General features: G+C 39.1%; 1 protein-coding gene across 1 annotated transcript; it reads right to left on the reverse strand.

The window, feature by feature from the left end:
• Nucleotides 1-2,016: 2,016 nt before the first annotated feature.
• On the reverse strand, nucleotides 2,017-27,310 carry matcap2 (microtubule associated tyrosine carboxypeptidase 2). Its single transcript, XM_020925973.2, has 7 exons — nucleotides 27,140-27,310; nucleotides 23,444-24,093; nucleotides 11,007-11,150; nucleotides 7,893-8,025; nucleotides 6,360-6,665; nucleotides 5,151-5,248; nucleotides 2,017-2,488 (listed from the first exon to the last, which is right to left on the reverse strand). The coding sequence occupies exons 1-7, from the start codon at nucleotides 27,162-27,164 to the stop codon at nucleotides 2,330-2,332; spliced, it is 1,515 nt and encodes a 504-aa protein (XP_020781632.1). The 5' UTR covers nucleotides 27,165-27,310; the 3' UTR covers nucleotides 2,017-2,329.
• Between the last annotated feature and the right edge of the window lie 205 nt (nucleotides 27,311-27,515).

The following is a 27,515-nucleotide window of genomic DNA, read 5'->3' on the forward strand; positions in this document are numbered from 1 at the left end:
TAGAGACATTATTTATTTAAAATGTTGTTATTATTTTATATTATGCTTGTTCTGAATTGAATATTTAAGCAAAACTATTATTAAACATTTATTTTAATAAGAAAAGGTTTAACATTACATATCTCGAAAGAAGAAAAAACATGCAGATGATGATGAAATTGTTCAGTAAATATTTAGTTTGGCCCACGACTTAGTCCCAGTTTAAAATTTTGGCCTCTGTGAATTTGAGTTTGACACCTCTGCTCTCTACACCTTCACTTGGATCATTTCAGCTCTGGAACTGCCAATCTCGACTGAACTAAAAGTAAAAAGTAGCTGTTAATTTGAAAAGTACCTCCTCATGACATCACAAGGTGGAGCAGAGCATTTTGAGCTTTGAAGATGTAGACAGACTAATATTAAAGGGTTACTCAAATGTGAAATGAGACTACAATCAACTCCAGGTCTGTTTTTGATGAGGCAACAACATTATAACACGGCTTAAAGCTCACAAGAGTCATTTTATATAAGACATTTACATCTTTGTTTTTATATAAGATCACGTAACAGCATCACATTTTCTGGGTTATAATAATTTCTAATCAAATAAAATCACAAAAACTAATAATAATCTATTCTATATTTGGACTACAGACAAAGTTGGAGAAATATTTACTTGAGATGTAACAATAACTGAAATATTGTGATATCGTATCGTCAAAAGTCTCACAATATATCGAATTACAAGTTCCTTTGCTTAAATTCATGGTTTTATAGTAGCAACAGTTTATAAACATCAAAAACTACATATCCCATGATTCATTTCAGCGCAAACAACATGAAGTAACATGTTTTTTACTTGAATTCTTAGGTTTATGACGGGAATAATCACACCAAAATCTTGTCCAGGTATTTTAAAAGCAAAAAAGTGTCGTATCTACAATTATATTAGCCTCTTAAGAATATCGCAGTAAATATCGTACCGTGAGACTCTTCCTCGTTTCCTCCCTTCCTCCTTCTGTCCTCACTGCCTTCGTCTTTCTTTGACCCCATTCCTACGACAGCAGCAGAACCATCAGCCCCCTCAGCCTCTCCACGGGACTGATAAGTATGAATTAAGACTTTTTTTTCTCGGCAGGTTCGTAAAGTGCAGAATATTCTATCTAACATCTTAAAGGTGCGCTGTGTGCCGTATTTTTCGGACTATAAGTCGCACCGGAGTATAAGTCACAGGACCGCCCAGACCATGAAAAAAACGCAACTTATAGTCCAAAAAAATACTGTAACTTTTCTGGTGAATGTTCCGTCAAATGCTTGTCTCCGTGAAGATGTTATCGCTTTGTCTGAAATGTTTCACAGTATGGCATTAAACCTTTCTAGACCAAACCACACCAAGTAACAAGTCAGATCTGTTTTTCTAGGTATTTATGAGCTATAAAACCACCTGTAATTGAATAAATGTGAGTTAGAGATGTTTAATGTCATACTGCGGAACATTCCAGGTATATCCATAGAAACAAGCAGGTGACAGAGCCTCCACCAGAAAAGTTATGCAATGCACCTTTAGGAGGATAATAATATCAACCAGACAGTGCCATAAAGCAGTTAAGATTGAAGCTCTTTTCAGTGGAACAGTACAAATAAAGCTCTTTCAAGAATCTGAAAATATTACAAATTTTTTCAAAAAACAAATATTATCGTATTTTTCGAACTATAAGTCGCTCCGGAGTATAAGTCGCACCAGCCAAAAAATGCGTAATGAAGAAGAAAAAAACATATATAAGTTGCACCAGAGTATAAGTCACAGGACCACCCAAACCATGAAAAAAGCGTGACTTATAGTCCAAAAAACACAAACTTTTCTGGTGGAGGTTCCGCTAAATGCTTGTTTCCATGGAGATGTTATTGCTTTGTCTGGAATGTTTCACAGTATGGCATTTCTAGACCAAATCAGACCAAGTAACGGGTCAGATCTGTGGAGAGTCTGTTTTTCTGGGTATTTCTGAGCTATAAAACCACCTGTAATTGAATAAATGTGAGTAAGAGCCGTTTAATTAACAACTTTAAATGATCCATTAATCAGATGTACAAGAAAAATATATGCATTTTAGCGACAGACCTACTTCTTTTATATCATACCTTTCTGTGGAGTTTCTGTCATTTAATTTCTTATAGATGGCACAAAAGTTTTATAAAAATAACTCAAGTGAGGTATCAACTCCAAAGCAGTCCTTCTCATATTTGGCACATAAAGATTTAATTTTATTTTATTAACATGCACTACGCACACTGCTGTCGTCATGCCGGGGATGTCTGGCAGTGTGTTTTGTGGGTTTTGGTGGAGGATAAATTAGATGAGGGTCCTGAGTTCTTCGTCCGTGAGCTGGTTCACGGCCATGATCTTGGTGAGCTGCTCCTGATACTGGGACTGGTCCTGCATGAAGTGAGGAATCCGAATGTTGTCCATCTGAGCCAGAGGTTTGAGTCTGTCCACGTCCTCAAAAGACACCTGGAAATGTACAAAAAGAACAGAGAAGAAAATTGACCCCATTAGGAAATAGTTAGGAATGCATTGTTGGAAAATTATTAAAATATAATGATTAAAAAGGAAAGAGAAGTTCAGAACTCTATGGTTTATACTGGTTCAGTAACTTTCTGGATTCCAAGGAAAAAGTTCAAACCAACCATAGAGAGATAAGTTTTACAGTGGATATTACAGCCAAAAAAACAACATTTCTATAGAAACCAGGTCAAATATGAGTCAGGTTTGTGGAGATGCAAGCCCACTCACTGCAAAATGAAATGAAAACACATGCTTTTATTTGATCTTTTTTCTAAAAAGTTACATACGGTGGCTTGCAGGTGTATTGATCTGGTTTATGGTTAATAGGGGTGTGCAAAAGTATTGAAATATCGATACATCGTGGAGTTTAATGTGACAGCGGCTCTATCTGTGAGGGTTCTCCCTGCTCCTCCTACCCCTACTTTCCCTGCTCCCTCTTCCCTTCTCTCACCTTATTTGGTTTTTCCTGGGCGGGCCCCCAAATCATCTCACCTGCTGAGCTCCACTCCTGATCCTCGTCAGTAATCATCTCCTGCAATAAGAGACCTGCTGACCTGCTCTCCAGTGCCAGATCGTTCCGTCAACCAAGTGGTGAACTACTTAGGCTTTTTGTGTTTTTGAGCATTTTTGAAGGTTTTTGACTCTTATCTGTTTACTTTTGTCCGTTCCCCAGTTCAACCGTTTTGGAGCCAGCCTCATCCCGTTACCACCTGTTCCGCAAGCCTCTGGTCAGCCTCTTCACCATTGCTCTTCAGCCAACCTGGACCCGTCCTACCTCCCCTGGAATCTATCCCCCTGTCCACGACTATTTTTGTTATTAAATACTTTTGTTACTGCATATTTGGGTCCGACCAGTGATTCTTTAACACTATCTGCAGGAGACAAGCGCAGTAGAGCGCGGGGAGAGACGGGGGTGATGCACAGAGGAAGATGATCGTTTGATTGTTGTGTGACATAAGTCCTGTGCTCAGGTCTCTGCACTGGCTTCCTGTGCCTCAGAGAATAGACTTTAAAGCAGCTCTGCTTGTGTACAAGTCTCTCCATGGCCGAGCACCAAAGTACATCTGTGACATGTTAGTGTCATATGAACCATCTCGCACTCTGAGGAGCTCAGGGACCGACCTCCTGCTGGTGCCCGGAGTCAGTTTCAGGTTCATGCAGCTAAAACCTGGAACAGTCTGAACATGTGAGACAAACTCTTCTGTGACGCTGTTTAAATCCAGGCTCAAAACATTTCTGTTTTAACTGTGCAAATAACTGAAAGGTTTTCATTCCGCACTCTTCTCTCCAATTTATGTCTCTCTTTTTTTAATTTTAATCTTCATGATTATGTTTTGATTTGTTTTTATTCTGATTTTAATGTATTTCTTATTCTGTAAAGCACTTTGAATTACTTTGTGTACGAATTGTGCTATACAAATAAACTTGCCTGGCCTTGAACTGATATTTTGCGCTTCATACACACACCCTCCTTATGAAAAACACACGAAGAAATGTAGATGATGCAGCTTTTAAGTTAAAGACAATTGATGAGGCTGTTGAAGAAGGAAATCGAGCTGCTGCACGTGAGCTCGATATCAGTGAGTCCATGGTGAGATTTTGGCGACGGCAGCGTGACGAACTGATTCAACGCAAAAAGATGACAAAAGCTTTCAGAGGCGATAAAAGCAGATGGTTTGATCCTGAAAACGTTCTTGAAGACGTGGACACCTGCGGCTTATAGACAAGTGCCACCTATATATGTACAAAAAATTTTTTTTTTTCTTTTAAAATGTAGTCGATGCAGCTTATATTCAGGTGCGCTCCAGAAATTACGATAAATAAGTTTAATATCATAGTCATGGTGGCAAACTCTCCACACGGAAAGTTACACAGTGATTCTTCCTGAAATGACTAAAACGTGATTGAATTCTATAACCTGAAGAACTCAACTAAACTTCAAACATGGGACCTTCTTGCTGTGAGCTGAGAGTGCTAACCCATTTGCCTTCGTGCCTGCCAAGCCAAATCCACCTCTGACTTCACTTCTTACGTCATTTGTGGTGCAGTGCGTGAACGAGAGTTTTGTTTAGTCCTTCCAGTCTATTCTGGGGCCTGCTTTTTGCTTGGGTTATATAAGGTACACTTTCCTCTGTTTATTTCATTCAGGCCTCGGGGGAATACAGACAATTTCAAAAGCAGTGAGAGCGAAGATATGCAAATGAAGCAAGATGGGAAGGAGAGGGCAATTATGTTTTTGAATGAGAAAGTTAACAAACTACGTAGTTTGCGCATTTATACTTCGCAGTGTCATGATGCTGGGGGTTTAAGTTGCCATGGTGACACATTGCACACATCGCAAACGCAGCCTGATACGTTTTAAGATGATCTGAAAAAATACAAAATAGATTTAAGTGACACATTTTCAAGCACCTGTGATCAATTTGACCGTCCGTGTTTCTGTTTAGGTGCTTTATTTTCAACCAAAAGGTGAGAGTGACTGAAAATCTGTTGGCTAATGCAGAATAAAGGAGATTTAGTTTTATGCAGAATACTTTTATATGGATGGAATTTATTTGTTTTGACCATTCGGTTTCATTAAGATTCAGTCTAAATGCGACAGCCTCACCTTCCCCAGAGACATGAGCAGAGGAAAGTCGATCTTGTCTCTGTATCGAAGGATCTTCAAGATGCCGTCCAGATACACCTGATCCTTACTGAAGCAACCTGCAAAACAAATGAATAAAGAAATATGGTAATCAGGTCATTGTACATGCACACATTAGAGTTAAACAAAGCAATGTCTAATCTGAACATTACACAGCGTCCCGATGAATAATTCACACTTCATTAAACAGAATATTCAATGCTTTTCCTCACAGATTTACATGTAACTAGTACAAACAGTAATGTAAATGGGCTTAATACTGATTCTAAGAAATGAATTAAACAAATACATTATTTTATTATGTGGAGATTAACTGAGATTCAGGAGCTGGACCGCGCCTCAACCTCCTCCACAGTCAACCACAGCTTATCTCAATTACCCAGAAGCCCTATTTATACACCCTGTGTCACTTGTCCATCCTTCAGCCCAAAGACATCATCTTTAAGGAGGGGAGGGGGGTTCGATTCGGCTGGGTGACCATTTTGGATTGGAGAGAGGGCCCCACCCTGAGTCTTCCCCAGCCATCACATCTATCCACCGTCAATAAATATCTTTATCCTATTCCATTGTTGCCGCGTGGTCTTTGTTAGTGAATATAAATTGTTTCAAAAGAGTTTTGCCTCAGTGGCCTCAGGGGTCTCCACCCTCCCACAGTGCCTCTGAAACCCCCCAGGGGGCTCTGGACCACAGCGGAGAACCACTGCTCTAGAGAATATATAGTATAGTACTAGTTATGTAACAGTCCAGCCACTGATGTCAGCAATTTACTAACTGATGCGTACAGAAAAATACCATTTAACTCACTCACATACAGTCCAGAGTCTTACATAACTAAATAAAATGTAAACAATAATACATTCATGTCTTTAGGTCTTTTCTTTCAATAGTGGTTCCCTCCTCTTAAAGCAGAATCATTTAAATTTTTGTTTACCTTTCCATAGGACAAAATGACTTCACAATCTAACAAAAAGAGTTGATAATAAGTTGGGTTCACGTACATCAGAATTTTTAGAAGAGTCAATACAATGATCCACATGAAGCAAAAACTCACACTAAGTTCAATGTCACCTCTGCACAGCTTTTTCAAAAACTGTAAATCTCCCGTAGAGTGATACAGACCCCTGTCCTCCACCTGTGTGATCTGTGTGAATCAGAGCGTCAGTGTCTCACCTGGCAGTTCTGTGTCCCTCTGGCCCCTCTTGGCCCTGACGCAGTAGTCCCAGCGCGTGTGGGGGTCCTGCAGGAACCGTCCCAGGCAGTGGAAGAGCTGGCAGAAGGACATGCTGCTGGCCTGGTACACGGTGTAGTAGAGCAGGGCGGCTCTCCAGAGGGTGGGGTCCCTTCTGTACAGAACACTGTGGATACTGGCCAGGCCCTCCTCTGTGGGGTTCAGGGGCCTCAGATTGTGCCTCCTTCGCCCTGAGTTGGTGCTCCACGGCTGGTGCACGTTGTTCAGACCGCGGAAGTAATGAGTCCCTGTGAATAAAGAGAGAGATACATTTACTTTGAGAAGAAACTGCACTTTTGAGAGAAGTTTTCTGACTTAGACTAAGACAGACTTTATTAATCCACAACTGAGAAATTATTTGGACACAGTAGCTCACACATCACAATATATTATAATAACAAATAGTAAAAAATACATAAAAATGATAATAAACTCTTAAATAAGTAACAATAAAAAGAGCAAGACATTACCACTCCCTACCTCCCCCTTTTTTTCTCTTTTTTTTCTTCTTTCTTTGCTAGTCTTATATTTTGTTATGTCTATTTTGTTATTAATGTGCTGGGTATCCATTCCCTCAAAAATCACAAATTATTAAAAAAAAAAAGCAAATGTCAAATAAAACATGATTATATAAATATATGTACTCTAACTTTTACTTAATTAGTGAATAATATTTAGTTTGAAGTAATAATCTAACGACTGACAAAAGCTTTATTCTGATAATATTAAATGATTTTGCACTTCTTGCCTTCAGATATGATTTTTTTATTCATTTTTATGTGCATTTATGCGTGCATTTTTATTTATTTATGGTCTGTCCAATTATTAAAACTCATGAATCAGATTTTAAATGAATTTAATCTGTTACTTAGGAATAGTTTCTCCATTTTTAGTATCAAAATCCCAAAGTGTGGCTGCAATTAAAAAATCATTAGTAGTCTATATCTATATCTAGAATTCTAAAATATAAGAAACTAACTTCAGTAACTTGTTTAACTTATTTTTTACCATGTCAGGCTACAAAAACATAACACAAAATGTAAAAGTTCTAACAAAAGCCTGTGTGCTTTAAACCACTGTTTCCCAAACTTTTTTTTTTCTGGGGACCCATATTTTAAAAGTCACAAATAGTCAATAGACATTATACATAAATCACAAAATGAAGGTGGATTTGACCGTTATTGAACATTAATGAGGATATTTTATTGCTGACTGAGCGATCGTGTCTCTCTGAACAATTAGAATTACTCAAGTTTAAAAAAATGAAAAACAGTAATTGAACCAGCAAAAAAAGGATCCATAAGTCGTCTATTTCTTTTTCTTTTCAACATTCAATTGAACCAGCAATATTGGAACAAAATAGTCACTCGCTCTCTCATGTGTCAGAACTGAATACTGCAGACCCACATGCAGACGTCTTTGGGAAACAATGCTTTCAACGGCTTGATTTGTGAGTACGGTAGTCGAGAATGTACCGATCTCGTGTCTGAGCATCCCCTCCAGCCAGTGCTCTCTGGCCGTGGCCGTGTTGATGGTGAGAGTGGGTCTGCTGTTCACCACCGTCATGGAGGCTCTGGAGAGAAGGTCATCTGTCACCTGTACCACGATCTGAAACACAAACACAAACACAGACAAGAAGAAGATATGTACATGAAACAACTTATATATGTACATGAAAGGTGAATTGTACAACTTTTCTAGAGGAGCGTCCGTCACCTGCTTGTCTCCGTTCCATGGTATGACATTAAACACATCTATCTAGCATTTGTTCATTACGAGTGTTTCTATTCCTCAAAAAGACAATAATTCTGACTGTGAATAGTGTTAGCTCTCCACAGATCTGACCTGTAATGGAGCCTATAGTTCCCTCGAGATAGACACAATAACATCTCCATCTAGACAAGCAGGTGACAGACAAGTTACACAATGCACTAGGGATGTAACAATAATTGAAAATATCGTCAAAGTTCTCATAATAATATCATAGACCATCACAATATATCAAATTACAAGTTTCTTTGCTTAAATTAAGAGTTATGGTGCAGCAATAGCTAAAAAAAAAAACACAGAGGGAACTACATAGACCATGATCCTTTGCTCCATTTCAGTGCAGATTACATGAAGAAATAACAGTTCTAAACACTTTTAAGTCTTAGTTCTTTGGATTAAGTCTTATTGAGGCATTTTAAAAGGGAAAAGTTGCATATTCACAGTTTTAGCTGTTTATTGCGAGATATATCGTACAGTGAGATGTATATCATGAAAATATCCTACAGAGAGATTTGGATATTGTTACATCCCTAATCGTGAGCCTCCCCACCATATCATGATCTTTCCCACAATATCGCAATAAATATCGTCCCGTGAGGTTCATACTGTGACAATATCGTATCGTGAGACTTGGATATCGTTACACATTTCATTTCTGTTCTGTGAATGTGACTTTTTTAGTATCAGTGCTTGATCAAATGAGTATCTAGTTTCAATACTAGTTTTAGTATCGATTAGTGTCTGATTTTTAATACTTTTGACCCTGCACAGGCCGCATTTTGCTCTTACAACACCACCATTTGTAACAACGGATTTTTAATAGCTGCACTTACTCGTTTGGGAATGGAGCAGTAAGGAGTTTTTAAAAGTATCTAGTTTGGATATTAGTTTTAGTATGGATTAGTATCTGATTTTTGAGACGTTTGAGCCCACACAGAACCATAAAGAGGAGACAATTCTATCCATGGAGATGTTATGTTGGGGAAAAAAGAGCATTTATTTCTCTGCCATGGTTCAACATTTGAGTGAGAGAAGGGACTAAGTGATCAGGTGTGACTGTTTTAAAGGTCTTGGATATGTTAAAAATGTGGAATGAGAACCAAAACTTTATAAAAACAGACAATATGAATAAAATCTTAAAAGTTGTTCAGTTGTATCATATAGTAGCTCCGTGTTGACAAAGTAAAATGGTGCGGTTACAGTGTTTGCAGTCAGACTCTTGAGTGGCCGTTCTCAGTGACAGCGCGTAAGTGTGGTGAAGTGTGCTCAGTGACACGTCCTTAACTCTGTGATGTAATCTTTGTTGTGTCTGTTACATAAACTCGTCTCTTCTTCTGCTGCATGAACAAACTCCAGAGAAGAAGTGATGCTTTGCTTTGTCACTCAATCCACAGGGGTTCACTCCAGCTCATTGTGTTCACAGTGCACAAGAACAAAAGCCGCCTGCATTTAGAATAGTTCAAATCACTTCAACTTAAAATCTGAGTTTGAGTTATTATGCATTTGTACTTTTGGATATTTGGTGTTTTTATTTTAAGCATCTGCCAGTGGATTAATTAAGTGTATTAATTCAAGTACAGTTTTGTTTTTACATTTGCAAATAAAGACGCTTGAAATAACAAAATCAATCAATCCAATCCACACAAATGACACAAATTTTTATTTTAAATCGCATTTCCATTTTAACTATTTTCTCTTCATATACCCACAGTGATCTAGCCATGCAATTTCATTTCTCTCCAGCGACTAGGTCAGGATTCAGAATACACTAGACGGTTCGCAAAAACACCGGAAGTACAAGTTCGGGCACCAGCCAATCAGCGAAGAGCCAGACATTCTGTGTTGTCAACGATTCCCGAGATCGAGGAGTTAAAGCCAGAACAAAGAGAATGTTTGGTGAATTTTATCAAGGGGAAAGACGTTATTGCCCTTCTTCCTATGGGATTTGGGAAAAGCTTAATCACAACCAAATAGCAGCAATTGGTTAAATGAAAAAAGTACTCGCCTACTGTCGAGCGAACGAATCCTAATGCTGTGAGGTCAGACGGTTTCCACGAAGTGAAACCAGCTGATGAATCACACTAACAGTAGTCACTCTCCTCTTGACACCAGTCTCTTGCAATTTTTTCCTACTTATTTTGAATGTATTATTACTTTTTATTATATTTTTGGTCTTTGTTATTATAATATACGTGAGAGATTTGATTAATTAATTCACAGTTATACATAAAACCTACTTATTTAGGCTTTTAACACTTACTGGCCCTGTGACACTTTCTTTATTTTAAAGGTGTAATGTGCTTTGTTGACCTATTTGCATGATGTTTATTGTTTTTTTATCTTGTTTTAATGTTGTACAGCACTTTGGTCGGCCTTGGTCGTTGGAAGGTGCTATAGAAATAAAGTTTGACTGATTGATTGATGCATGATTGTTGTGAATTAATGTAAACATTAATTGTTTTGAGGTTCACTGACACCCTCTATTGGTTTCATGGTGTTATTATTTTAAATTTTGAATAATGTTGTTTTTACAAGGTACATTTGAACGCCCCACACTGGTTTTGTACATGTGCCTTGAACTAGACTGGAGTTTTTTGGAGTGTTTTTTTTTACTGCAGCAAGGCACGGGAGGAGAGCGGGGGCTGTTGTAGCTGGTTTAACTTTTTTCTGTGGCATTATAAAGACAACCTAAATCGTTTTTGTGCCTAAAGATCTGCAGCATATATTGTGGTGAGCTATTGTGTCCAAAAATGTCCCCTGTGGATCAATAAAGTTTGTGTAAGTTTAAGTCTAAGTCTAGAACAGGTCTAGAGTCTCACCTCCCCCACACAGCCCTCCTTCTCCATGTATTTCTTGACGCTGGTCCAGATGCGGCTCTTGCTCAGCAGACTCCCTCCTGTGACCTGCTCGAAGCGCTCGTAGCTGCCGTACCTCTGCAGAGCCACCTCCATGATGTGCACCGCCTGCACAAACACAACACTCATTCATCCTCAAGATTTAAAGCTTTAAGGCACTGTTTAACTTCTCTGGTGGAGGGTGGTGGTGGTGATGTTATTGTTTTACCTGGAATGTTCCACAGTTTGACATTAAACTTATGCAACTTATATATTTTTTCAATTATAAGTGTCTTTATTACCAAGAAATACCCTGGAAAACACGCATTCATACTGTGAGCACGCTCGCTCTCCATAGATATGACCTGTTTGTCTCAAGTTTAATGTCACACTGGGGAACATTCTGGGCACAAAAAAAAACACATAAGCATAAACAAGGAGAAAAACAAAAGTTACATCATGCACCTTTAGAATTCTATAAAATGAGATGTAGAATTAGCAGGAAGTTGTAGCTGTATAATCCAATCCCCTTTATTTCTATAGCACATTTTATAAACATGACAGTTTCCACAATGCTGCACAGACAAATTACATATATGCATATAACAGTCAATTGAAACTCAAGGATTCAGGAAAGGTTCATTTCTGTTCTGTAAATGTGACTTCTTTAGTATCTACTTGCTCAAATGAGTATCTAGTTTTAGTATCGATTAGTGTCTTATTTTCTAGACTTTTGACAACTGACAGACCCCATTTTGCGCTTACAACAACACTATTTGTAACAAGGGATTTTTTTAATAGTTGCATTTACTCATTTGGGAATGGGGCAGTAAGGAGTTTTTAAAATACTGAAATGAGTATCTAGTTTCAATATTAGATGTCGTATGGATTAGTAGGGATGTAACAATAACCGAAATATCGTGAGATCGTATCGTCAAAGTTCTCACAATAATATCATCACAATATATTGAATTGCAAGTGTCTTTGCTTAAATTAAGAGTTATGGTGCAGCAATAGCTAAAAAGGACAGAGGGAACTACATAGACCATGATCCTTTGCTCTGTTTCAGTGTAGACTACATGAAGAAATAACAGTTCCAAGCACTTTTAAGTCTTACTTCTTTGGATTAAGTCTTATCAAGGCATTTTAAGAGCTAAAAGTAGCATATTAACAGTTTTAGCTGTTCAGCCTCCACAAAATATTGCAATAAATATGGTACAGTGAGATGTATATTGTGAAAATATCATACTGGGAGATTTGGATATTGTTACATCCCTAATTGTGAGATTCCCCATCATATTGTGAGCTTTCGCATGATATCTCAATAGATATCTTACCATAAGGTTCATACTGGATTAGTATCTGATTTTTGAGACTTCTGACCCCGCACAGAGCCCATTTTGCCCATACAACAATACCATTAGTAACAACGGCTTTTTAATCGCTGGACTTGCTCGTTTCAGATTATCGGAATGGAACAGTAAGGGCTTTTTAAAATATTGAGCAGCACTTTTCACGTCAGAGCTGTCGTCTTTCTGTTACAAAGTGAGTCGTGTGCGTATACAGTATTTATGAGGTGTAATTGTGACAGGGAAACTGGACTGAAGTAGGACAGCTCTGAAGTAACCCGGGACAGATCGCGTTACTGCTCTTGCTCCAGCTCACTCCTCACTTGGGCCTATCCGTGTACTACAAGTGTGTACTAGTGTGTACTTCGAGTGTGTACTACCGTGTACTGGTTACCGAGCCACATCTACTGAATAATGACTGAAAACACGTGTCCTACATCCAGGTGATTTGATTTAAGGACATGGTTAAACGGTTATGGATTTTAAAGGTCATACAGTTCTGTGCAAAAAATGTTGTAAACTAGGAATGCCTTCAAAAATTGAAGTGTTAACTAGTTATTTTCATCAATCAACAAAATGCAGTGAATGAACAAAAGAGAAATCTAAATCAGTCAATCAAAAGCATCAATTCTTCTAGATAAACTCGCATACACTTTTTGAAGGAACTCGATTGGTAGGTTAAAAACCAAACATCTTGAAGAAGTAACCACAGATCTTCAGTGGATGTGGCTTCCTCACGTCCTTCTGTCTCTTCATGTAATCCCAGACACACTCGATCATGTTGTGGTCAGGTTTCTGTGGGGGCCTTACAATCACTTCCAGAACTTCTTGCTCTTCTTTACACTGAAGATAGTTCTTAATGACTTTGAATGTATGTTTGGGGTCGTTGTCCTGCTGCAGAATAAATTTGGGGCCAATCATACGCCTCCCTGATGATACTGCATGATGGATAAGTATCTGCCTGCATTTCTCAGCACTGAGGACACCATAAATCCCGACCAAATCTCCAATTCCATTTGCAGAAATGCAGCCCCAATGTTAAAGGAACCTCCACCTTCACAGTTGCCTGCAGACAATCATCATTGTATCGCTCTCCAGCCCTTCGACGAACAAACTTTGACTAATCAGTCCAGTTCTGCAATCCAGTTCCTATGTTTTTGTGCATACTTCAGTCGCTTGGCCTTGTTTCCACGTCAGAGGCATGGCTTTTTGGCTGACCACTTCTGGCCAGACTTCTCCGGACATTAGATGGATGTACCTGGGTCCCGCGAGCTGATGGCACTCCTGGACAGCTTCCGATTCCAAAGGTTAATAAGCTTGGTGTGTCTTTCATCTGCTGCACTAAATTTCCTTGGCCGACCACTGAGTCTGCGATCCTTGCCACTTTTTATAATTTTCAGAGAAACGGAATGTGCGTAGTTAGGATGCTGGTTGTTAGTTTTACTGTGACAAGAGTTGTGAAAAACACTTAGAAACCCATTGAGGTGAACAATGCAAATGATCAGGTTTCTTTTAGACATGAAAAAACACATTGAAAATCTGATCTAATTATTATGTTAGCAGGCATTTCTAGTTCTCTGATTTCTACTGGTCACGTATTGATATGAAATAATTGTCAAGACTTTTTCTGACTTAAAAAGAATGAAAGAGGTTTTTTTTTAACTTCTCTGACACAATTGGTAATTTATTTTCACAAATCAAGGATCATGTTTGTTAATAATAAAGTCAGCTCCTCACAACTCATCTCTGTAACACAAACCGTTTCACAAAAGTGCAGGAGTGACACCTGGAAGCACGGTGTAACAGTAGCCTCATTAGCCTGTATGTTAGAGTTATATTTGTGTAAAAGTAATTGCTGTCTGTCTCAGCTAACATGGCTCTGGATCACCTGCCTCTGGAGCCTCTCACGCTTCTATCTGGTTTAGACCTGTAAGAGTCAAAGAGTTTGTAAGAGCAAGGGATGAGTTAGATTAAATATCATCTTCCGCCTTTCACTGTTAAAAATTTACCAGCTTTATTTAAATATAATTGATTCTATTGAAAACTAAGACCAGCTTTACAAAGGACCCCACACGCCTGGAAACATTAAGTGCTTCTGTAACAGAATCCTCATTATGTACTGTATTCAGTGGCTGCTACACGCGACTCTTGTTTTCCTGAGGCCTGGGATCAGATCTACAGCTGGGCTCAGTCTGGCGGCAAAGTGCTACTACAGCAGGTCTCTCTGTCCTGAGAGCAGACAGGAGCAGACAGGACAGGAGTCGACAGGAGCAGCTCAGAGCCAGCTCAGCTGCAGACTCACGGGGTCCATGTGAAGAATGACCTGTCACTGCCTGTGGACTTCAGCATTTACTGCCCCTTCCAGATACTTCCAGCTCCGCCTGGTGCAGCACAAATCTGCATATCCAGGAGTCACCATGTCCACGCAGGAAACACTTACATAACACAGTCTTAGAGCGCATATCATAATTATTTTTCTTTTTATCTACTTACCTGCTGAAGTGTTTTTTCTGTAAGTTCAGAGTAGAAAACCCCAGTGGTAGAGACCTTCAAAATATCTACCCAACTAGTTACTCAAACTAGTGTTAAAACTCGGGTTGGGTATCATTAAGAAGTTGCAGATACGATACATACGTCACAATACGATATCTCAATACAGTGAGCTTTCGATTCAATACGATATATATTTCAAATCAATTTGATACGGTTCAATAAAAAATAAAGGCTAAATCATGGCTGTGATACTAAAAGTCTTTGTTAAACCACTTCCTGTGCAAAGTTCATATGAAACACAAACATTTTACTCATCAAAACAGTGAAAATGTCAAATGTGTCACATAAACGAGTTTCCTTCCTCTGAACAAACAACAAAACTGTAGCGCTGTAACAAAATAATTCAGTAAAATATACCAAAAAATACTCTTGGCGATATATCAATACAGTAGCCCACAATATTGATACTGTACTTGATTGATAATGGTTTATACTGAGACTATGGTGGCACAGGCAATTCTTATTTAAATAATTCATATATATAACTTATAACTTTCTACTAATGAAAAAAGGACAAGTTTAAGATTTGACCTCTTGTACTGTAAATAGCTGAGGGATATATTTGTATTATAATATTTTTCTACAATTATTTTTACTTACTTACTTACTTACACATTTATATATTTATACCTAATTTGACACCAGTCTCTTGTTTTTATTATTACCATTCATATTTTTTACTCTTTGTTAGGGATGTAACATTAACCAAAATATTGTGATACTGTATCGTCAGAAGTCTCAATAATATCGAGAGCTGTCACAATATATCGAATCACAATTTCTTTGCTTAAATGCATGCAACAGCAACAGCTTATAAACATCAGAAACTACATTTCCCATGATTCATTTCAGAGCAGACAACATGAAGAAATATGTTTTTACTTGAATTCTTGGGATTATGATGGAAATAATTCACACCAAAATCTTGTCAAGGTATTTTAAAAGCAAAAACGTGTCCTATCTACAATTATATTATAATTATATTATATTATTATAATTATATTATAATATTGCAATAAATATCATACCGTGAGATGCATATCGTAATAATATTGTACTATGAGATTTGGATATTGTTACATCCCTAGAATATGACAATAAATGTTAATGACTGATCAAAACATTTATAATGTCAGTCTTGTTATTATGTATAATATCGTAAAATCATGAGCCTCCCAACCATATCGTGAGCTTTCATATTATATCGCAATAAATATTGTACCGTGAGGTTCACACCCAGACGATATTGTAGCATGAGACTTGGATATACAGTAGTTACACCCTTACTCTTTGTTATTATAATATTTTGTGATGTGTGAGCCACTGTTTCCAAATAATTTCCCTTGTGGATCAGTAAAGTTTGTCTAAATCTAAAAACAAAAACTTTTTTTTTTTTTTTTTCCAACTTTGTTTACTGAACATTTTAAACATTAACAACCAAACAGAGTGCACTGTATTGAATAATACCATTATAGACATGACAGTAAAGACGACACATCTGAATGTCAACACCCCACCCCCCGCCCCCCACCCCCCACCCACGGGCCAAACAATCCAAAATAAAATTTAAAATAAAACTAATAAATAAAAAATAAAATAGTCATAATACTAATACCAATAATGATTAAGCAAATAAAATTGATAGTAGTAAATAAATTAAATATTAATAATTGTTAATAAATTGATTAATTAGTTCAATCAATTAGTTATTATTAAAAAATAAATAACTGATTTAAAAATAAATTAAAAAGTAAGAGGTAGGGATGCGAAAGAAGAAAAGGAGCCCATAGAGGTGAAAAACATGGGATAGGGGAAAAAAAAAAAAAAAAGGGGGAAAGGAAGAAGGAATAGAGAGAAGAATTATTTTCTATACTTTAGACATCCTCCAGGTCCTGAAGAAGAGTTAAAGAGTCAATGTGATGTAAAAAGGGGTCCCAGGTAGCATGGAATAATTTAACTGAGCCTCTGAGTGAGAAGAACCTCAGTTTTTCAAGTTTAAGATGGTACAGCACTTCACGAACCCAGCGAAGACGTGTCGGGGGATGGGGAAGTTTCCAATTAAGTCAAATCAGCCTTCGGGCCAGCGAGGTGGTAAATGCTATGGCCCGTTTCATCGCATTGGGCACATTTGAAACAGGGGAGGCACCAAAAATCGCAGAGATTGGGTTAGGAGCAATGGGATAACCATACGCCCCCGTCAATGTGTTAAAGATATATGTCCACAGTGGTCCTAGTTTTGGACATGCCCAAAACATGTGTGAGTGATTGGCAGGGGAGAACTGGCATCTGCTACAGGCGTCGCTTACAGAAGGATAAATCTTAGCCAGTCTCGCATTTGTATAGTGAACCCTGTAAACAACTTTACATTGAATTATTCTGTGACGGGCACAGATAGAAGACAAATAAACAAGAGATAATGCAGAATTCCACTGTTGTTCTGTAATCACAGTATTGAGACTCTCCTCCCAAGCATTTTTAACTGCATTAGAATATGTTAACGTTTCTGATTGAATTAACCTGTAAAAAACTGAGATACTTCCTCTGGTAGTAGGGTCTACAGAGAGGAGATAGTCTAATAAGTTTTCTGGAGGGCGATTCGGAAAGTGGGGGAACAATTTTTTTTACATAATCCCGGACCTGAAAATAACGAAAAAGATGACGCTTTGGGAGGTGATGTTTGATAGACAAGTGTTCGAAAGATGAAAATACGCCATCAGTATACAGATCACTAATTGACCTAATCCCATTATTATGCCAGATTTTAAATGCAAAATCTCCATTAGATGGCTCAAAAGTAAAATTTCTAAACACTGATGTCAGGGTGGTAGGACTCAAGAGACCAAGGTGCTTCCTAAACTGATTCCAAATCTTCAGTGAGACAGAGACCACAGGGCAGGTAGTTAAATGTGGGAGAGGAGGTTGCAGGGAGAACTGTGAAGATTTCTTCTCCAAATACACCCAGCTTGGTAGGGAATCCTCTCTGTCGCTCATCCAAAATAAAAGTTTCTGCACATTTGCCGCCCAGTAGTAGTGTCTAAAGACTGGAAGAGCAAACCCCCCTCTATCCTTAGGAAACTGTAAAACTGACTTGCGAATTCGTGCTGGTTTACCAGCCCATAGAAATGTTGAAATAATCTTATCTAGCCTAACAAAAAAGGATTTGTTAAGAAAGACAGGGAGGTGTTGAAACATATAGAGAAACCTGGGGAGAACCACCATCTTAACCAAGCTTATTCGACCTGCAAGTGAAAGAGGCAAAGCCGACCAACGCACAAAGTCCCTCTCAGTCTTGTCAATCAAGGGGATGAGGTTCTCACGGTGTAAGTCCCCAAGAGATAGCGTAACTTGAATGCCTAAATATCGAAAACCACTACTCGACCACCGAAATGGTGCTATAGAAGGTGAGAGTGCTCTAGCAAGATCATTAATAGGCAGCAGCTCGCTTTTTTGATAGTTAAGTTTATACCCTGATATGCCTCCATACTCATGGAGGATGTTGAAAATAGTCGGAAAAGAAGTGACAGGGTCAGAAACATAAAGCAAAAGGTCATCTGCATAAAGTGAAACCTTATGGACAGTATCCAATCGTGTGATGCCTTTGAAAGTGGCTTCTGAACGTAACTGCAAAGCCAAGGGCTCAATGACCAGAATAAACAGCAAGGGGGAAAGAGGGCAGCCCTGCCTGGTGCCACGACTTAAAGAGAAGGAGGGGGAGAGAGTATCATTTGTCCGAACCGAGGCTCTGGGCGATGAGTAGAGGAGTCTCACCCAAGCCGTGAAGCTCCTGCCCAGTCCAAATCCGGCCAGCACATTATATAAGAAGCTCCATTCTACCCTGTCAAAGGCCTTCTCTGCATCCAGAGACACAACAACTTCGGGGACCAGAGAGCTGGGAGAAGTAATGATGTTAAAAAGACGTCTAGTATTGCAGGAAGACTGCCTACCTGGCATAAAGCCAGACTGGTCCAGGTCTATAATTGATGATAAGACACGTTGCAGACGTAAAGCAAGGACCTTTGATAGAATTTTAAAATCAACGTTTAAAAGTGAAATCGGCCTATAGCTGCTACAGAGCAGGGGATCTTTGTCCTTTTTAAGAAGCAGAGAGATGGTGGCCTCCGACAGGGTATTTGGAAGGCAACCGAGAGCAAAGGCCTCATTACACATATCTTTGGGAAAAGGACTAAGTAGAGCAGAAAAGGTCTTATAATATTCTGTAGTAAAACCATCTGGTCCAGGTGACTTGCCACTCTGGAGTGCCCCAATAGCTTCCTGAACTTCAACAGTGGTAATGGGAGCGCCAAGCATTTCTGCTGAGTCAACTGTGCTAGAAAAGGTGAATTTTCCTCTTATTACAGTGTCGGGGGAAGGTGGACAGTCAGATGTATAAAGAGCAGTACAAAATTCGGCAAAGGCATTGTTTATATCGTTAGGGTTGGTAAGGGTTACACCCAAGGCAGATTTTATTGCTGGTATAAGTCTGGAAGACGCCTCGGCCCGGGCCTGGTGTGAGAGAAGCTTACCAGCCTTATCACCTGATTCATAGAAACGTTGCCTAGATTTAAGTAAAGCGGTTCTGACAGTGGTGGTGGAAATTAGATCAAGTTCTGTTTGCAATGCAAGGCGCTCCTTATAAAGCTCAGGGTCAGGATTGGTGGCATTCCGTTGGTCCACATCCTTAAGTTCATTCAGAAGCCAATACGTACGAGCAGTTTCTGCCTTCTTCTTGTTAGAAATAAAAGAGATAAGTTGGCCTCTGATGTAAGCTTTAGAAGCATCCCAGAGAGTGCTTCTACTTGTGTCCTGTAGGTCATTCAGTTCAAAAAATAAAGAAATCTGGGAATGCAAAAACTCTTTGTAGGATTCCTCCGCCAAAAGAACAGAGTTAAACCTCCACAGCTTAGGCAAACCTGATCGAGAAAGCAGTGCCAGGTCAAGAGACACTGGCGCATGATCTGATATTGCAATGGTATGATAGTCGGTGGCAACCAGTTTTGATAAAAGTCTGACATCTAAAAAAAAAAAGTCTATGCGAGAATAAGAGTGATGGACATGAGAGAAGAATGAAAATGCTTTAGCCCCTGGAAATGCATGTCTCCAGGGATCTGTAAGACCAAGCTGTTCAGAGAAAGTGAGCAGAGTGTTTGCTGCCTTAGTGAGGGAAAAAGATTTGTTGGAAGACCGATCCAACAGTGGGTCTTGAACAAAATTAAAATCCCCTCCTACAATTATGTAATGATTTCCAATATCCGGGAAGGATGAGAAAAGTTTAGTTACAAAAAGACTATCATCCCAGTTGGGACCATAGACACATACAAACAAGAACGGCATCTCCCGAAGCCTCCCAGAAACCACTGCATATCTGCCATTTGGATCTAAGACTGATCTCTCTGATATAAAGGGAAAGCCTCTGCGAAAAATGATGGCCGCGCCCCTGGCCCTACCATTAAATGTAGAGTGAAAGACTTCACCAACCCAATGCTTTTTAAGCCGTACGACCTGCTTGTTTAACATATGAGTCTCCTGGTTAAAATAGACATCACCCTTAAGATGATTTAAATGAGTCATTACACGTCCCAATTTTGTGGCATTCCCCATCCCCTTCACATTCCAAGAAACAAGTCTAAGTGGGTTATTTGTCATTGCCATACCTTATGACTGTCAGAAATGAGGTATTGAACGCTGCCAGGGACCAGAAGAAGCAAAATGGCAAAATGGACATAGTAGATTCCTGTAAGGGAAAAAAGTGAGGGAGAAAAAGAGAAGAAGAAATAAAGAGAAAGAGAGAGGAGAAAAAAAAAACAAACACAAACATAACCCCAATGGCCAAATCCCTCCCATACATACGTGGAACTCAAGTGTCCTTTGCACAAAGGTGTCTCATACACCTTTAGGGCTTCCAGCATGAATCCAAGTCCCAACTCCCCCAATATTAAAGGTTGTATAGAGGATTTTCCAAGGAACGAGAAATCCAGCGACTCTTTGTCCTTTTTCAAATTTTGCGCATGCGTGAAACCCCCCCCCCCCCCCCCCCCCCTCCCCTACAGCTCCCCTACGTAGAAACGCCTTACGCCAGAAACAGGTTTGTTTACAGCCGGTGCGCTGCACATGACTTGTAAACAACTAACTACAGTGTTGGTTAGGCGAGGCGGAGAAGTGAGGAGCGGGGGGAGCGGGTGCGCCGACATTTCGTGCGCGGACGAGAAGTGAGGAGGAGGGAGAAGAGCGGAGCAGGGAGCAGGAAGAGGAGAGAGGAGAGGGGAGCGGTGCGCGGAGATTCCGTGCCCGGAGAAGTGAGGAGCAGGGGAAGAACGGAACGGGCAGCGGGGACAGGAGCAGGAAAGGGTGCAGAGAAGGTTGCGCGGAGATTCAGTGCGAATGAACTAGCTACAACACGCAGCAGCAAGCGGACTCTTTCTTTGCCTTGAAAATGACGTTTTCAGACATAGGATATCGCTTTCGTGTCCTGAAAAACGTTTGTGTAGCTCTTGGAAACAAAGTACGTTTTCATAATAAGCAGAAGTGACCTGTCCAGGAGTAATTTGGCGACCAGTGCGTCAGTCTTTAGACCCTTCGTCTGCTTCAGTTGCGCCATCGCTGGAATGAATCTATAAGAATCACCTTAGTTTGGCTTCGCTGCTTTTCCCCTTGTCTTCTTCTTTCAGCGACCTCAAAAACGGACTTTCTTTTGCGGCTAACTGCTCCTGGATTCTTGTCGCCATTGCAACAAACTTTGTGCTAACTGCGAGGAAGATATAGGTAAAAAAAAAGCCGCTAAGAACTGTTGCGTTGGTGGAGTAAACAGCGTCTGTGCGGCTTGCGTCTGTGGACTGCGTGACAGTCGTACGTAAACCACGTACCGGCAGCGCGCAGGCAAGTCAGTTACGCTAGAAACGTAGGGAGTTTGATTGACAGCCTGTCAGCTCACAGATAACGAGGCAGTGTCGTTATCTATTGGCAAATGTTTAGCCCCACCACGTCCAGAGTTGATGAATTTTTATTCTCTTTTTTTTGGTCATCATAATTACAAGGCTACTGCACCTCTATAATGCTATCATTGACAATTTGAAACAAAAAAAAATCCTCCATACAACCTTTAAGGCACTCACAATAATGGTCAGATAAAAAAAAAAGTGTCAATACTGTGCATACACGGCTATTTATTGCCAACAACTTATACCAAAGAGGCAAGCGCATCAATAAAGTAAACAGTAGCCAATAATAAAAAATAAAATGAAATAATATAATGAAATTTTTATTTTTTATTTTTTCTTCCTTCCTTCCCTTCATATAATACTATGAAAACCATTGCGGACAAAAAAAATAATAATAATAATACTAATAATAATAAAATAAAATAAATAAAAATAAAAATCGTCCTATTCCTGCAGTCAGAATGCAGTGCTCATATTAAGCACTGATGGTTACTTGGTATGGCTGTCAGTTCACCTCTGGTTCATCTTGGCGGCGACGACGAGATGCAAAGTCCGCAGCTTCCTTCACAGAGGGAAGAAGTTTCAAGTACAACGAATAGCTTAGCCAGGTACCTCAGGGCGGGTTTGTAGCCCAACTCGTAGAGCCTCTTCATGACATCTCGGTATTGGTTGCGTTGCTCCATAACTTCTGGGGTGTAGTCCTCGAAGATGTGGACAGGGGAGTCCTTGTATTTCAGTTTGCCGCGCAGTTGGCGTGCCGCCCGCACCACCACCTCCCGGGTTTGAAAACGATGAAAACAAATCACAACTTGCCGTGGTTTACCCGAGAGCTTCGGCTTAGCGGGCTGCGCGCGGTGAGCCCTGTCCAGCTCCGGGGGTGACGCCAAGATGTCAGCACCAAGCATGTCAAAAAGTAGCTGTGAAAAGAAAGCTGTTGGCCTGGAGCCTTCAATGTTTTCGGGTAGCCCAACAATTCGGATGTTGTTGCGACGGCTCCTGCCTTCGAGATCCACTAGCTTAGTCTTCAACTTCGCGTTCTCTTTGGCTATCGCTTTTAGTTCGGCCCATTTATCAGTCATCTGGTCACTGGTGGTGTTTGCAGACTGCTCCAAACTAGCGATACGCTCTGCATGGTCGTCAACGGTGGCCTGAACAGTGGTCAACTTTGCTTCATATTTTGTGTAGGTGTCCCTGATTTCGGCCAACAGCTCAGATTTAGTTTCGGCTAGCTTCGTGGTTAGCACAGCTGTAAACGCGCTAACGCTTGCCGCATCTTCCCGTTCCTGCTCGTCCTTCTTTCCTTTCGGAGGCATGGTTTCGCTCAGAAAATGGATTGCACACTTTAAAACTCTATGTGGTCAAGCAAGAAAGGCTTTAGCGAGTAGATGACCGAGTAGAAGTGATAAAGTTCGGGGGACGCAAACACACGCGTCTACTCCATTAAACCACCCAAAACAAAAACATTTTAATACCAACTTAATGCCCTTCTTATTGGTTACCACTGCAGTCTCCTATATAAATGAGAACACTGCATACTTTGGTTTACTGAAATATTTACATGACCTTTGACCCTCCCCAGTCTCACCTGAGCCAAAAAACGATCCGATGCAGTTCCATGTTTGGCCAGTAGGAGTGGGGGCAGCGGGTTACTGTACTCAAACTGCGGGTTGTAGGTGAAATCCGACTTGAAAAACTTGGCCTTCTCCTGCTCCACGTTGGTCGGTTTGATTGCGGCCAGGATGCAGAACCTTCTGGAACTCTCCCCCTCCTCCAGTTTCACCGGTTTGTTCAGATACGGCAGCTTGGTGGACGTTAAACTGGGGATGTAGGCTTTCCTGAGATGCAACGAGCGTGGGACTAACCCAAAAGTACTCCCCACGATGGACATACTACTTTTACCAGGCCTGGGTAAACTAGAAGTACTGCTTGAAAATATATAGTTACTCTGAATGGCTTTGCTACCTTCTTGGCTCTTTCTAGAAACAGTTTTTTTCTTGCTTATTGACAAACTTTGCTTCACCGATTTCCTCCTTCGATGCGGTGAGCGTTTGGGACTCTTCTTCTCCCCGTCTTCGGCCTGGAGCAGGACGTTGTAGCTGGTGGATCGGAGCGTGAGGAGGTCTTTGAGGACGTCTGCGGGGAACTTGTCCAGATAAACCTGACTTGGACTCACCGCCTTGTCGCTGTTGAGGACGGATTTCTTGGACAGTTCCACCTTTGGCCAGTGGAGACGCTCTGGAAGAGAGAAAAAAAGTGAGATAGAAAGAAAGGACTAAATTCATACCATGCTTCATACAAATGTACAACAACTCACCCTTATGTAACAGATAATACTCCCTACAACTGTACAACAACTCACCCTTACGTAACTATGTCCTGTCAATCATCATATCATTTTTGCACTGTTTTCCTTACGACCTCTTATATAGAGCTTTGATATGATTTTTATTACTATATTTTTATATTTTATTTTTACTTATACATCTGTCTCTTGCCATTTCTGCTACTTATTTAGAATTTATTAGACCATTTCTCCTTGTTCTTATAAAATGTTGTGAGCTACTGTGTCCAAATAATTTCCCTTGTGGATCAATAAAGTTTTTTCTACGTCAACATCAGGGTATCCCCAGGTTTGACTACCCTAAATTTAAGACTTTTTTTTAAAGACCACTTAAATGAAAATTAAGACCAACATCGCACCCATTATGCGGGTGAAAAACACCAGCTCCAGTTCTAATAATGACCATTACTCACTGTTTTAAGTAACAAAAAATACTTTAATTATAAAATCTCATTCAGAACTCATTTATAGTTGTATGCATTGCTTGTAAAATGGCCAGAAAATAATTTATTACATTCTAACAAGTCAAACCAGCCTTTCACATTGTCTTGTCTCACATTGTCTTTCAAAGCGCTTCAACCATTTAATATTTTCAACAACAACAAACTATTGTTCACTGTACTGATTGTTTACTCATTGCCGCTGGCGCCAGAAACCAAAGTATTATTTGCTCATACTCCAAATTAGACGTTCATTCACGTTACATGATTTCACGTAGTTTTTTTTTTCCTCCCTCTGTTTAACATTGCATTGCAGCCTGGGTGAGTAAACAAAAAAAATAGGCTAATGAAATGTAAGACCTTTGTGAAAAAAATAAGACTTGGACAACATAATTTAAGACTTTTTAAGGCCTTAATTTAGGAACATGAAATTGAAGACCTTTTTAAGACTTTTAAGACCCCGCAGCTACTTTGTGAAGTCATTTGAAGTCATTTTTCTCAGTTTCACAATCTGGGGAGTTAAAGTCTTTTGCCTTTGTAGGACAGTCTAGGTCTAGGAATTACTGACTAATTTTAGACACAAACTAAGAGGCTAACACACAATGAATCGTATAAACCCCAGTATCAATCGTTTTTTATTACACTTCCTCTCTAATGCTATTCATTTGTAAACTGAGAATAGCTCTAATTTACCCCCACGGCGATAAGAGGATTAGTCTATCTCGCCAAAAGCCCTGCACGTGCTTTAGTTCTCTTGCCCGACCAGCCAGTCTCTTCTACATTCTGTTTGGGTCTGGAATCCGACCACAGAGCGAGAAAAACCTCCATCCAAACTTGAAACTGCTGAGCTGTATCACAATTAAGATGTAACGCTCACACATCACAATATTAAAAAAACACATAAATGGTCATAATAAACTCAAAATAAGTAGCAGAAATGATGTCAAATAAGGCATAATTATATAAATGTATAAGTACAAGTTTAAATTTAATAAAATAAAAAATAGAAATAAAGTAATAACCATATATTTACTTCTTTTGTCTGTCCTGTTCTTATTTTTGTGTTACTTTATTGTGAAGCATCTTTGAAAAGCATGTATTTTTCTTATTATATAAGCCAGTTACTGTATATATTGTGTAAGAATTGCATTAGGTATTTGATGGTTAAAGTTGTATTGCATTTTCACAAAAAAATCATACTTAAAAAGCAGGTCCCCTTGTGCTAAACTCAGTATTTACCATTATTAGAATAGACCCTGATAGTCTATATCAAATTGAAGAATAAATTTGTATTAAACATAACACTTTTTTGTTGTTGTATTATCGTAAATATACACAAGTAACTTTATTTCATTTTTATTTAGTCCATTATTGATTAACAGAGGTAATAAGTCACATATTTACTCCAAAAAGACACCAAAGTCTTGGATCAGTCTCCAGGAAATGAACGGAAGTTTGATGGAAACCAAGTATACTTGTATTGTTTGAGTAGTCCACAGGAAAAAAAAAAAAAACTTTTTCATCAGAATGAGTAATAGAGGACTCTGTTAGCTAGTATGTTGATAAATAAATAAAAATACTAAAATAAAAGTGTACTATTTTCTTTTCTAACAAGATATATACGATGATATTTTGGTGGTTATACGGTTATACCTACAGTCCTTTCACTTTTGTGCAATACTTTAACCAAATCAGCTACACACATGTTATAGATTTTGACTGTAAATGTATAAAACTATTATTCATTTTTATTTTTAGTCTCAAAAGTCTAAGTCTAAGTCAGTCTAAATCTAAGTCTAAGTCTATAAAATATTCTATACACTCAGTGAGCAATGGAAAGTCTGTATAATTAAATAAATGTACACTTATCTTATCTACACACTATATTTTTGTTTACTTGTACATATGCATTTATATAATTATGCCTTATCTGACACCAATCTCTTGTTATTTTTGCTCATTATTTAGAATTTATTATTACCAATGATATTTTTGCTCTTTGTTATTGCATTACTAGTAACTATATTGTGATGTACGAGCTAAATAATTTCCCTTGTGGATCAATAAAGTTTGTCTACGTCTAAATAGCAGTGCACTCAAGTAGAATCGTGCCATCTTAAACAAGCAGTCATCATTTTAGTGCTACAATCAATGTGACTGCTCAGGCATCACATTAAACTCTATTACCTAACAGCAGCCAGGCTATTACAGCATCGCCACATTTTAATCCTAAATACTTGGAAATATAAAGATAATTTTTTAAACTCAACCAACGTGCATTTAAAACAAATATTTTAGAGTGAATCTAAGTTGGGAAAGATTGTGAAAAGAGCTGCAAGTTTAATTTATAATATGAAAACTACAACTGTGCTAATAATCTGGTCTGGATAATGGAAGTATAACACGTGCTTTTGGATGATGATGATGCTAACGTTAATGCTGGTCTGTAATAGCGATAATTACGGTTTTGTCGGTGCTAAAATAAAATTAAAAGTCTTACCTGTCACATTTATAGACTCCAGCATGGTTGGTTCACTTTATTTCGAGGAAAATCCAAATCTAGACGCAGATTAGCCGCACTTGCACAGTTGAACCTCGAAAGCAAAAGCAAAGCGACAGTCAAACAAAAGCTTTTACCGGACAGAAAACCGGAAAACTACGAGAATCTTGCAGTAAGAAATAGATTAAGTTTTTTTTAGATGGACACAGGACAGTTCGTCTCGTCTTCACGGAGTCCAGACGAGTAAATGCGCGGAGAGAAGCACCGCATCATCCACTCAGCGGTTTCCATGGTTTCAGCGGGGGCGCGGCGACGTTCGTGACAAGGGATGATGGGAAATGGAGTCCAGATAGAGCCAAATACAGTTTACAGAAAT

The sequence above is a fragment of the Boleophthalmus pectinirostris genome, unplaced genomic scaffold (genome assembly GCF_026225935.1).
Source record: "Boleophthalmus pectinirostris isolate CB_2022bp ecotype Guang Dong unplaced genomic scaffold, ASM2622593v1 HiC_scaffold_21, whole genome shotgun sequence".
Lineage (NCBI taxonomy): Eukaryota > Metazoa > Chordata > Actinopteri > Gobiiformes > Gobiidae > Boleophthalmus > Boleophthalmus pectinirostris.

What these genes read in the sequence shown, in the direction of transcription:
- matcap2 (XM_020925973.2), bottom strand. Translation starts at nt 27,164, where the DNA reads ATGCTGGAGTCTATAAATGTGACAG. An exon ending in GGAGTCTATAAATGTGACAG is followed by an intron (nt 24,094 to 27,139) that starts GTAAGACTTTTA and finishes TCTCTCTTCCAG; the next exon opens with AGCGTCTCCACTGGCCAAAG. An exon ending in CGGATCGTTTTTTGGCTCAG is followed by an intron (nt 11,151 to 23,443) that starts GTGAGACTGGGG and finishes GTGTTTGTGCAG; the next exon opens with GCGGTGCACATCATGGAGGT.